This window comes from Polyodon spathula, chromosome 16 (assembly GCF_017654505.1).
Source record: "Polyodon spathula isolate WHYD16114869_AA chromosome 16, ASM1765450v1, whole genome shotgun sequence".
In the NCBI taxonomy this organism is placed as follows: Eukaryota; Metazoa; Chordata; class Actinopteri; order Acipenseriformes; family Polyodontidae; genus Polyodon; species Polyodon spathula.
In genome coordinates this window covers 21,449,953-21,463,147 of record NC_054549.1, presented here as the reverse complement: position 1 = coordinate 21,463,147, position 13,195 = coordinate 21,449,953, and the positions used below count along the sequence as shown (strand labels likewise).

Genomic DNA, 13,195 nt, shown 5'->3' with positions numbered 1-13,195 from the left:
ATTTGGAGCAGGAGGCGCACCTCTGTTTCGATTCCTCGCAGCTCTCAGTGACTGCACAGCCTGTTCTCCCGGTATTTATTTCTGGATCTGCCTCTGCTCTGTGTTTCTCAGTTACCAGATATTCTCTCTCTCTCTCTCTCTTTCTCTCTCTAGATAGATAGATATAGATATTAGATACGAATTTTTAACACGCTTTAACAAACTTGTATGAACTAATGTGCTATTTCATTCAGAGTAGTGAAAAAAAACGTAATAGCAGAGCATTGATAAAGCTAACAGGTTCAGAATTCATAACAAATCTAATTCTCATACTGTGCAGCAGAGGGCAGCATTGGGGCGGTTCGGCTGTTTCTTGGATGAAGTGTTTTATCGTTGCCTCCTATCAGGACATGTCGCCATACGCATCGCCTCGTGCATCATATCAGTCGCGACATCGTCACATCCCTAGTCTGCAAATGTATGTGGTCTGTCCGAAATGCCAGGTCATCCCATAATACTATCCCTTAACAACCGACTGCAGTGGACGGAGGTGTTCTGAGTGTAGCATTGTTTCCCTTCATAGCTACTGTATTCGAATGAACAACACCGCTCCCTAAAATATTCTGCACCCCTGTACGTGCTTCAAGCATGCAGGCAGCAAGTCCGTGGTTTCAGAATCTCTCTGCGTTATTGAATAAAGCTTATTTTATTTAACAATATTGCATAGCTCTGCATGACGGATGGGCGTGAAATGTGGGACAAGGTCCAAATGAAACGCCCCATGCTGTACACCGGGAACACACCTCTACATAAACCGAGCGGGGAAACACTGCAGGAGACGCTGTGTGTCACCACTGAGCGTCAAACTTCTCAAGAGGAATTCTCTTCAGGTGACATCGTGTGGAAGGCAATGGGTTTGAGGAGCTCAGTGGTTGGATAAAGAAAGCGCTGGGCTGCAGTGTGGAAGGCAGTGGGTTTGAGGAGCTCAGTGGTTAGATAAAGAAAGCGCTGGGCTGCAGTGTGGAAGGCAGTGGGTTTGAGGAGCTCAGTGGTTAGGGTGCTGGGCTGCTGTGTGGACGGCAGTGGGTTTGAGGAGCTCAGTGGTTAGGGTGCTGGGCTGCAGTGTGGAAGGCAGTGGGTTTGAGGAGCTCAGTGGTTAGGGTGCTGGGCTGCAGTGTGGAAGGCAGTGGGTTTGAGGAGCTCAGTGGTTAGGGTGCTGGGCTGCAGTGTGGAAGGCAGTGGGTTTGAGGAGCTCAGTGGTTAGGGTGCTGGGCTGCAGTGTGGAAGGCAGTGGGTTTGAGGAGCTCAGTGGTTAGGAGTGCTGGGCTGCAGTGTGGAAGGCAGTGGGTTTGAGGAGCTCAGTGGTTAGGGTGCTGGGCTGCAGTGTGGAAGGCAGTGGGTTTGAGTAGCTCAGTGGTTAAAGTGCTGGGCTGCAGTGTGGAAGGCAGTGGGTTTGAGGAGCTCAGTGGTTAGAGTGCTGGGCTGCAGTGTGGAAGGCAGTGGGTTTGAGGAGCTCAGTGGTTAGGGTGCTGGGCTGCAGTGTGGAAGGCAGTGGGTTTGAGGAGCTCAGTGGTTAGGGTGCTGGGCTGCAGTGTGGAAGGCAGTGGGTTTGAGGAGCTCAGTGGTTAGGGTGCTGGGCTGCAGTGTGGAAGGCAGTGGGTTTGAGGAGCTCAGTGGTTAGGGTGCTGGGCTGCTGTGTGGACGGCAGTGGGTTTGAGTAGTACAATAAAGAAAAAAAATACAATGAAACAAGGTTTACATTTTTAGGGCGACATTATTAAGATTGTCCAGACTAAGGTTAATATACCCCATAGTGCTGGATTGTATATTACAGAGTTTGTATGCGAGTATGTGTAAGGTCAGAATTCATTACTGAACGCAGCACAACCCCTGACTTTTAAAATACAATTAAAAAACAAACAACATTTTTTCTACAAGATCTCAGCTTTCTACTCACAGAACCTTAACTTCCCAAGAAAGACTCTGGACATGAAAATGTTTTGCATAAATAAAGTAACATTAAACACACACACACACACACACACACACACACACACACACACACACACACACACACACACAAACACAACCTATGAAAGGCGCTATATAAAATAAAGATTGATTGATTGATTGATAGTAATCAATGCTAAAGTCTGGAATCCTTTATGGCTTACAAATTCATTGCATTTTTAGGATTAAGACATAATAAAAAAAATAATAATAATAACAACTATATGAACATAATTTAGATATTTTATTTTAACACTCCTCTTAGGTTTCGGGTCTATTTGACTCGACTCTCGTTTCCAATCAGCTTAAATGTTATTTTTCTTTTCATTTTCTGTAGAATATTTGATGACTTTTCCTAAATTGGGGTCATGAACTTATACACAGAAAACAGAACCTTTGAGATGTTTATTTTTTTTAGAACAGGTCATGTGTGCAAATAAGATGTTCTGGTCACTGTGACCCGTGGTGTTTATCTGTGTAGATTTGTGTGCAGGAATAAAGCAAACTTCTTCAATTTGTTATTTTATTATTATTATATTTGTATCTCTGGAAATACCTGTCTGGAGATATTTATAAACAAAAAAAACAAACGGTATATATCTACAAGGCAGAGCCTAGTCTTCTCTGTCAGTATTGCAACAGCGTCTCACTGGTAAAGACACTCCAAAATGAGGAGCTCCCAGGCTGGCAGTCAGAGAAGTTTTATCACAGCTCCCGGACTAAAAGAGCAGAAAAGACCTTTGCAAATAAAAACAGTTAATCAGTTTAAGGCTGTTACAGACTAAACACGATTATGCCCACAGGACTCAACAGAAAAGAACAAACTAATTAAATTAAATGAGTTTGAAATTGCATCAGACAGATGTAGACAATGACAGATGTAGCTAAATTCTGAACATAATAGGAGGGTTGAATAAACATCAAAATCTACTGGAAACCATAAAAGAGAAGTAATATTTCACGTTAGATTTCAAAATGTCACATTTCTTAATTTTTGTCAGTTTTTCCATTAATGGAAAACTCCAAAGCAGTGTGTAATTCAATATGTTAACAAGGGAACATTATTCAGCAGCTTTCACTGGACTCTATGAAGCTGAGTGAGTTCATTCTATATAGAAGGTGTGTGATTCAATATGTTAACAAGGGAACATTATTCAGCAGCTTTCATTGGACTCTATGAAGCTGAGTGAGTTCATTCTATATAGAAGGTGTGTGATTCAATATGTTAACAAGGGAAGATTATTCAGCAGCTTTCATTGGACTCTATGAAGCTGAGTGAGTTCATTCTATATAGAGGGTGTGGAATTCAATATGTTAACAAGGGAACATTATCCAGCAGCTTTCATTGGACTCTATGAAGCTGAGTGAGTTCATTCTATATAGAGGGTGTGTGATTCAATATGTTAACAAGGGAACATTATTCAGCAGCTTTCATTGGACTCTATGAAGCTGAGTGAGTTCATTCTATATAGAGGGTGTGATTCAATATGTTAACGTCACATTATCCATCAGGTTTCACTGAACTTCATGAAGCAAAATAAGTTCATTCTATAGGGGGTGCAAAACATTTACCATAGCTGTAGTCGCACAATCTTCCTGATGTGAGGTCTGAGGTATTGGTGGATTTAAGGTTCAAAAATCTTTCTTTTGAGGGCTCCCCAGTGGCGCATGTGCAGGATGCGCCCCTTAGCCCCTCAGACCTCAGATTGCAGGTTCGAATCCAGCCTGTGTCACAGCCGACCAGGACCCGGGGTTCCTAGGCCGCCCAGGTGCTGTAGTGCACAATTGGCCGAGCGCCACCCAGGTAGGGAGGGCTTAGGTCGGCAGGGCAATCCACAGTTCAGCGCAAGCCCCGTGGCCGACAGGGCGCCCGAGGCTCTGCAGTGGAGCCGTTCAGATCCATGCTGTCCTCCAGCACTATGAGTCTGGTGCATCCGCAGTGCGAAAAAATGACAGACTGGTAGGAACACGTTTAGGAGGACGTGTGTTTCAGCCTCCATTCCCATTGAGTTCACCGGAGGTATGGGCTGCACGCAGTCGAACAACTTGGCCCCTAAGTTTATTATTAAAATAAATCACTGGGCATTCCAAACTGGGGAATATATATATTTTAATTGTGGTCGCTCTGACTTGTTTTGACTACGTTTGACAACGTTTAAAGTTTTGGCTATGCTCCTGTTGCTCCATTCAATTCTAAAAACCCCGAGATCAGACGGCTGTCAATTAGATATATATATATATATACGCATTAAACTACTCTTAGCTTTTAAGTAAATGCAACATGCTTCACTGTGAATGTTTACAGACCTCATAGCAACGCGAGAGGAGTTAGGGGGTCTATGACAATATAACCAGAAGCACCTCACAGCCACACCCCAGTATTCCCATGCTAGTGTGAAGGAGGCTGGCACAGAACTAGCTAACCAGACTTACAAGCACTAGACTCAAGATCCAACAATCTAATATCAAATCCGTTCTCAACTGTGTTTTTTTGTTTTTTTTTAATGGGGGCGGACGGACGGACACGGACACTTTTATTCTTAATTTTATTAAATGATTTTTTTTTTTTTTTGGTCATTTTTTTTCTCTTTGTTTGGTGTGGTACCGTCTCAGTCTATCTTCTTTTAATTGAATCAGCACAATTTGACATTCTCCCACAGGTCTGTGCTTCAGAATACACTTCACACAGAGTTGCGCTGTGCCATGTCTGTGCCGTTGGAATGCAGCGTTCTGCTTCTGGGGTGTCTGTACGCTTCTCCATCTATCTCACCGCTGTCGCTAGACATCTGCTGTAGTTGATGTAAGCCATCTTGGGAGTGCCTGGAATTCAAAAGGAGTACAACTCAATTAGGGGCCAAACCCTATTACAGTTCTCTGTGAAAGTGCAGGGGTGAAGTTGATGCCCGGGTTTATGCTGGCACAGACTCCATGTAGGTTTAAAACACTAACCATTTACCAAAGAACAGATCACTTTCATAAGAACATAAGAACATAAGAAAGTTTACAAACGAGAGGAGGCCATTCGGCCCATCTTGCTCGTTTGGTTGTTAGTAGCTTATTGATCCCAAAATCTCATCAAGCAGCTTCTTGAAGGATCCCAGGGTGTCAGCTTCAACAACATTACTGGGGAGTTGATTCCAGACCCTCACAATTCTCTGTGTAAAAAAGTGTCTCCTATTTTCTGTTCTGAATGCCCCTTTTTCTAATCTCCATTTGTGACCCCTGGTCCTTGTTTCTTTTTTCAGGCTGAAAAAGTCCCTTGGGTCGACACTGTCAATACCTTTTAGAATTTTGAATGCTTGAATTAGGTCGCCACGTAGTCTTCTTTGTTCAAGACTGAACAGATTCAATTCTTTTAGCCTGTCTGCATATGACATGCCTTTTAAGCCCGGAATAATTCTGGTCGCTCTTCTTTGCACTCTTTCTAGAGCAGCAATATCTTTTTTATAGCGAGGTGACCAGAACTGCACACAATATTCAAGATGAGGTCTTACAAGTTTCACTAGGTCCCCTATTTATACTCTCACTCATGACCCCTAGGTTAACGAGCGCATCCGCTCCTCCAATCCTCGGATGCCACGCCCTCTCCCGTCCGAGACTTTGAGCTTGGGTAGCTCCGCCCCCTTCCTAAATGACCGACTTCCACCTACTCTACAGAATAAATTGTCATGCCATTTGAGCACAGCGCCCTCACAGGTCGGGAGGGAGATCCAACACCAAGAATCATCCGATCTCTGTCCAACAGAGATACGTATAGTTCTGTAAGCGATATCAGATGCTACTCAGTTCTTATGACATTACAAGCGGATAGTACTGTAGTCAATTTCTTTCGCTAGTGTTCTTTATTACGTACGACATCTATTATTATATAATTATATCGAGGAAAGTGTCCCTGGTGGTAGTGTTTTCGCGAAAGGTCTCCGTCCGACACTTGCCACACGTAATATAGTACGTCCTGCAGGACGTGTTTCTTTATTATTATTATTATTATTATTATTATTATTATTATTATTATTATTATTTGGCAGACGTCTAACAGATGTCTACATGTCCCGTCATGTACAAATGTTACGTTCTAAGTATAAATCACCTGTCATTCATCTCTCCCTCACCCTCACCCTCACTCTCCCCCCCCCCCCAGGAAAATAATTCCATCTACGAAGTCCTCTTTTATTAAGGTAGATAAAAAGACGCCTCGACTATTTGGTCTGTCTGCCGAAGGAGACGACAGACGGAGGTACACCGTGTCAGACCTCCCGTCTCGCTACGACACGTTTGGACCTGTGTGTCTACCTGAGTGGGGGGGGTGGGGGGGGGGGGGTGGTAAGAGACAATGGGAGAGCAAGCAGGGACAGCAGATGGCTTTCCGCTTCAGGCAGAAGAAACGAGGGCGTGAGCATTGGGGAGTCTGTTGTGCCCTCCTCCCTTGCAGAACTGCGCTGTGGTCATTTCTGCAGATTTTCACAGTGCTGGACCCAAAGTTAAGCTGTGAGCGATGACGCTGCAAAAACGTCACTACTGTCAAAACACTTCTGAGGATTTAGGAAAGCTTCGTGGCATTCCTAAATTTGTACCCAGTATCTACATTTAAACCCCATTTGATAGTTTTTGCACAGCAGCTTGGTCGCGGTTGTGGGTGCCTCTCATCTCTCTGCTTGAGGCAGCGCTGCGCGTCACTGGCTCTCAACGCTGGGTTTAGGAAGGACTTTAAGAGCCGCTGCTTCTCGGCGTTGAATTTAGCAACACAGCCGTAGTTTCCCAGTCTGTGATAAACACAGTGGAGCTTTGCGTGGGGCGACGAGGCTGTTAGGCGCTGGGTTATTTAAATCAGATCAAGAGCAGTCGAAAATTTCTTTGCTCCTGCTCTCTCCGCAGTCTTAGCTCGACAGTCCCCACTCGATCACACAAACATCGCTGAAACAAAAACCTCATAACAGTTCCTACAATAGTTTAACATGTTCTGCCACATTTCTTGTTTAAATGTTTTACCAGACCTCTCTGTGCTTTACAATGCTCCCCTATGCCTTACCAGACCTCTCTGTGCTTTACAATGCTTCCCTGTGCTTTACCAGACCTCTCTGTGCTTTACAATGCTTCCCTATGCTTTACCAGACCTCTCTGTGCTTTACAATGCTTCCCTGTGCTTTACCAGACCTCTCTGTGCTTTACAATGCTTCCCTATGCTTTGTCACACCTCTCTGTGCTTTACAATGCTTCCCTATGCTTTACCAGACCTCTCTGTGCTTTACAATGCTTCCCTATGCTTTACCAGACCTCTCAGTGCTTTACAATGCTTCCCTATGCTTTGCCACACCTCTCTGTGCTTGACAATGCTTCCCTATGCTTTACCAGACCTCTCTGTGCTTTACGTGAAACTCCAAGGACACATCCATGAAAAATGCAGAGAAGCCTCTAGCCCTCCGTCTCTCCCTCCATCTGTCTTTCCCTCATGCCATCTGTTCCTGGCGCCCCGTTAAGCTCTTTGGGACGTTTTTATAGCTTTAAACCATTACTGATACATGAGCTGCAGAGCTTAAAAAAACAAACAGAAAAGCACAGCACAGTGTAATAAAGCATAGCCAAGCATTGCAAAGCACAGAGAGGTCTGGTAAAGCATAGGGAAGCATTGTAAAGCACAGAGAGGTGTGGTAAAGCATAGGGAAGCACTGTAAAGCACAGAGAGGTCTGGTAAAGCATAGGGAAGCATTGTAAAACACAGAGAGGTCTGGTAAAGCATAGCCAAGCATTGTAAAGCACAGAGAGGTCTGGTAAAGCATAGGGAAGCATTGTAAATAACAGAGAGGTATGGTAAAGCATAGAGAAGCATTGTAAAGCACAGAGAGGTCTGGTAAAGCATAGGGAAGCATTGTAAAGCACAAAGAGGTCTGGTAAAGCATAGGGAAGCATTGTAAAGCACAGAGAGGTCTGGTAAAGCATAGGGAAGCATTGTAAAGCACAGAGAGGTCTGGTAAAGCACAGGGAAGCATTGTAAAGCACAGAGAGGTCTGGTAAAGCATAGGGAAGCATTGTAAAGCACAGAGAGGTCTGGTAAAGCACAGAGCATTGTAAAGCACAGAGAGGTCTGGTAAAGCATAGGGAAGCATTGTAAAGCACAGAGAGGTCTGGTAAAGCATAGCCAAGCATTGTAAAGCACAGAGAGGTCTGGTAAAGCATAGAGAAGCATTGTAAAGCACAGAGAGGTCTGGTAAAGCATAGGGAAGCATTGTAAAGCACAGAGAGGTCTGGTAAAGCATAGGGAAGCATTGTAAAGCACAGAGAGGTCTGGTAAAGCATAGGGAAGCATTGTAAAGCACAGAGAGGTCTGGTAAAGCATAGGGAAGCATTGTAAAGCACAGAGAGGTCTGGTAAAGCATAGGGAAGCATTGTAAAGCACAGAGAGGTCTGGTAAAGCATAGGCAAGCATTGTAAAGCACAGAGAGGTCTGGTAAAGCATAGGGAAGCACTGTAAAGCACAGAGAGGTCTGGTAAAGCATAGGGAAGCATTGTAAAGCACAGAGAGGTCTTGTAAAGCATAGGGAAGCATTGTAAAGCACAGAGAGGTGTATCTTGGTTTATTTTGTATAATTTGGGTTATGTATCACGGGTGAGTTACAATGTATAGTGGTGTGTGTGTGTGTGTGTGTGTGTGTGTGTGAGTGTTAAATATTGTGTGGCAGGGAGGGAGTTAAAATCCTCACTGTACAAACACAGGGGAATGTGAGCTGAATAAGTGATTTAATGATTAATTAAGGCTCCAGCCGCAGGTGTAGAAATAGGGTGATCACAGGTGAGAAAGGGGTTAGTGTGTTCAGAGACGGAACGTGATTAAAAGAGAAACTAAAAGAGGCAGTTGGTGCTCCGTATGTGTCCGTCGAAGTGTTTGGTTTTTTTAATTTATTATTTATTTGATTTATTATTAAACGCGCAACAGTCCGGGCACCACGTGTGGCAAGATGGTGTGGTGGTGTGGTGACGTCAGAACCTGGAAGCGATCGGATCTCGCGTTCCGCCTCTTAACCCCTTTGTCGAAAGCAGTGTGAAATCGCACAGCCAACCCGCATGACGCCAGGTCCTGACCCAGGTGGCTTCTGACCCGGGTGGAGCATGCCAGAGCGAAAGGGGGTGAGGGGATCAGAGAGTAGGCACAGAGAGGAATGAGGTTGCTCATTATTATTAGGCAAATAGAAGAGAAATAGAGAGAGATAGAGAGGGGGGGAGGGGGAGAGAGAGGGGAGAGAGAGAGAAGGGGAGAGGGAGAAAGAGGAAGAGGGAGAGGGGGAAAGAGAGAGAGAGGGGGAGAGGGGAGAGAGGGGATATAGAGAGAGAGGGGAAGAGAGAGGGAGTTAGAGGAAGAGAGAGAGGGGATATAGAGAGAGAGGGGAAGAGGGAGATGGAGAGGGAAAGGGGGAAAGGGGGTTGAGAGAGAGGGAAAGAGAGAGAGAGGATAATCGATCTGTACAAGACACAACAGTACAAAGCTTTAAGTTGGGAATTTATAATGACAGGCATCTTATATGGTTGAGAGAGAGAGATTCGAGGGGGAGGGGGAGAAAGGTAGGAGAGTGGAGTTTTTGGAAGGGGTGATGAGGGCAATGACCACAATGTAGGAGAAACGACAGGAATGATAAAAAGGTCGGTCCGTACTCTTGTGCTGCTACTTGCTCTCCTGGCTCTCCTCGGGCTTGGGCTCCCCGTTCTGCGCGAGTCTCGTGGACATGGTGGCCACCTGGGCCACGGCCTTGAAGCTGCGCTTGCGTTTCGGCACGTTCCGCTCTGGGTGGAAGAGGATCACGTAGACCTTCGGGACATACAGCAGCCCCAGGGACACGGAGGCGCTGAGGCTCATGGAGACGGTCAGCGTGGTGGTCTGGATGTACATCTGAAACAGCAACACAAAGTCAATCAACACAGGTCAGGTCAAGCAGACCAGCGTTTGGGCTCTAGTGCCTTCATCAGTGTTATTGAAACTAGAAGAGGCTGAGTCAAGCAGACCAGCGTTTGGGCTCTAGTGCCTTCATCAGTGTTATTGAAACTAGAAGAGGCTGAGTCAAGCAGACCAGCGTTTGGGCTCTAGTGCCTTCATCAGTGTTATTGAAACTAGAAGAGGCAGAGTCAAGCAGACCAGCGTTTGGGCTCTAGTGCCTTCATCAGTGTTATTGAAACTAGAAGAGGCTGAGTCAAGCAGACCAGCATTTGGGCTCTAGTGCCTTCATCAGCGTTATTGAAACTAGAAGAGGCTGAGTCAAGCAGACCAGCGTTTGGGCTCTAGTGCCTTTAGAAAACATTTCTTTAAATTATGCATGAGATTTACAGGAATACTGCACGAAATAGCCTTTAAATAAATACTGAATATTAAATAAAGTACCTTGCACTGTACAGTGTGTGTATGTGTGTGTGCAGGGCTGTGTGTGTGTGTGAGTGTGTGTGCAGGGCTGTGTGTGTGTGTGTGTGTGTGTGTGTGTGTGTGTGTGTGTGCAGTGTGTGTGTGTGTGTGTGTGTGTGTGTGTGTGTGTGTGTGTGTGTGTGTGTGTGTGTGTGTCACTTTGTGGATGCGTTTAGACAAAAAAAACAACATATGTGCATTTGAAAGAACAAAGTCTCTCCTAAAATCCAAACCCCTTGAAGGGTAAAATCCCTTTTTTCTTGTGCCTTTAAAAAAAAATCCATTACATCTTCAAAGCCTTTTTCCCCGCCGTCGCGTTAAGTGGAAGTTCAAGTAGGAACGATTGCGGCAGAGTGGCTGAAAGCGCTGCGCTCGCTGCCGGGGGACTGACGCCACGGCTGCCGTTCGTTCCCTCGCTATTGTGGGTAACATTCCGCTATTGCTTCCTGTTACTTCCACAACAAAGAAAAACATCTCTGATTTTCCTTCATTAAAACTAAAACTACCTTTCGGCGGTTTTCTTTTCGTTTTGTTTTTCGGTATCTCTTTTATTTCTTTTATTTTGAAAGGATGGTATTCCACGCCTGGTTGGTTTTCAAAGCCTTCTTCTATTTTTGTTTCAATGAGTTTTTCAAACAAACGCAGGTTTTGTTTTTTACTGCTTCCAAGTGCAGGTCATTTCTTCAGACAGGAATATCTTCAAACATCATCTTTCACTTCCGTTTTTTATTTTATTTAGAATTCTATTGAATAATTATTTTTGCAATTACTTCATAGAGTCGAGTGAAAGCTGCTGAATAATGTTCCCTTGTTAACATATTGAATTACACACTCTCAGCTTCATAGAATGAACTCCCTCAGCTTCATAGAGTCCAGTGAAAGCTGCTGAATAATGTTCCCTTGTTAACATATTGAAAAATGTTCCAAACACACAATCTTAAATATGTGACATTTCTCTATTTAGAATGAACTACTCTGCTTCATAGAGTCCAGTGAAAGCTGCTGAATAATGTTCCCTTTTGTAGTATTCTTTGATATAGAATTAACTCACTCAGCTTCATGGAGTCCTGAAAGCTGTTGAATAAGATCTGAGCTTCACATACACACACACACACACACACAGACACTTAATGGAAAAAACAAACACACAATCTTAAATATGTGACATTTCAAAATTTGAAAATACTGTACTACTGCCATTTTTAGTTTCTTTGATTATATGTTAAATAAAATATCTAAAGATTATTTTATAGACCTACGAAAAAAAGTCACCAGTCTTATACTCAACACATCTGAGCACACACACACACACACACACACACACACACACACACACACATATATATATATATATAATATATATTTATATATAATATATATTTATATAATATGATATATTATCTACTAGATATTTAATTTTGTAAAAAATTTTTAGTTTGTGTTCACTTGATTTTCTTGAATCTTCTTAACCGTTCTCAATTTACACAAACCGGCTGCAGATTTCAGTTCCTCTACAGGTACAATCTGAATCGAGACAAAACCAAAGCGATCGGTTATCGTTTTCTCTACAAACAGAGCACCGCGGAGACGGACCGTTTCAGTAAAATACAAGCGCTTCGCCCTGGCGCCCGTCGCCCGCAGCGTACCTTCTCGGTGGACTGCGCGGTCCCAAAGAAGATGGGCACGAAAGCCAGCCAGATGATGCAGGTGGTGTACATGGTGAAGCCGATGGACTTGGCCTCGTTGAAGGTCTCCGGCACCCCGCGACTCTTCACAGCGTAGACGGTGCAAGTCACCATCAGCACCAGGCTGTAGCTCAGGCAGCAGATCAGGGACAGGTCGGACATGTCGCACTTCAAGATCCCGCGGGCCAGCTCTGGGTTCGGGGGCCGCTGCTCCTCGTAGTCGACGGTGGTATGAGGGGGAGTCACCCCAAACCAGATGAAGACCCCCAGAACCTGCACAGAGAGAGGGGAGCGGGGGTGGGGTAGCCTTTAAACTAGTGTGCTGTAGTAAAAGCATAGCAAAGTGTAATAAAGCACAGTGAAAGCATAGGGAAGCATTGTAAAACACAGAGAGGGATGGTAAAGCATAGGAAAGCATTGTAAAGTACAGAGAGGTACGGTAAAGAATTGGGAAGCATTGTAAAGCACAGAGAGGTCTGGTAAAGCACTTGGGGGGGGGGGGGGGGGGGGGGGTGGGGGGGGGGCGGAAACGGGCTAACACGCGTGAAACGGTTATCAACGTCACTCTGCACCCTGGAATGAGTCGAGGCTTCATGCAGTGAACGTTTATACCCAGCTCTCACCTGGAAGGAGACAAGGCTGAACGTGATGCCCAGCTGGGAGGTGGGGCTGATAAACCTGGGCGGGGTGACGGCTCTCTTGCCCTGCTCGAAGATCCGGTAGATGCGATTGGTTTTGGTGAGCAGCGCCGCGTAGCTGATGCACATCCCCAGACCCAGGAAGAGCCTGCGGAAAGCGCACACCACGGCTCCCGGCTCGGCGATCATCAGGAAAGTGATGCCGTAGATCAGGAAGATCCCGGCGAGCAGCACATAGCTGAGCTCGCGGCCAGACGCCCGCACGATGGGCGTGTCGTTGAACCTCAGGAAGACGCCGATGACCGACGAGGTGGCCAGGATGCCCAGGATGGCCAGGAACACGGGCAGCAGGGCCCAGGGTGAGTGCCACTCCAGCTTGACGATGGGCGTGGGGCGGCAGGCGGTGTGGTTCTCGTCCGGGCGCGTGTCAAAGGGGCACGCCTCACAGGTGAACTCATCCACCTGGTAGCGGTAGCCATCGCACAACTCACAGTGCCAGC

The 13,195-nt window shown here is 45.4% G+C and overlaps 1 protein-coding gene across 5 annotated transcripts in view; it reads right to left on the bottom strand.

Annotated features, from left to right (window-relative positions):
* Window positions 1–4,222: 4,222 nt before the first annotated feature.
* The window catches only part of LOC121328764 (metabotropic glutamate receptor 6-like), a 24,156-nt gene continuing 15,183 nt past the window's right edge, over window positions 4,223–13,195 (bottom strand). For 4 of the 5 annotated variants that reach the window (XM_041273806.1, XM_041273809.1, XM_041273808.1 and 1 more), the window contains 4 exons: window positions 12,681–13,195; window positions 12,019–12,330; window positions 9,634–9,868; window positions 4,223–4,809 (listed from right to left, as the gene is read on the bottom strand). The exon at window positions 12,681–13,195 is cut by the window's right edge and continues 109 nt beyond it. In XM_041273806.1, coding sequence (XP_041129740.1) covers window positions 9,644–9,868; window positions 12,019–12,330; window positions 12,681–13,195 — 1,052 coding nt within the window. In that variant the 3' untranslated portion in view covers window positions 4,223–4,809; window positions 9,634–9,643. The remainder of the gene's footprint in view (window positions 4,810–9,633; window positions 9,869–12,018; window positions 12,331–12,680) is intronic. The other variant, XM_041273810.1, reaches the window with a different exon arrangement.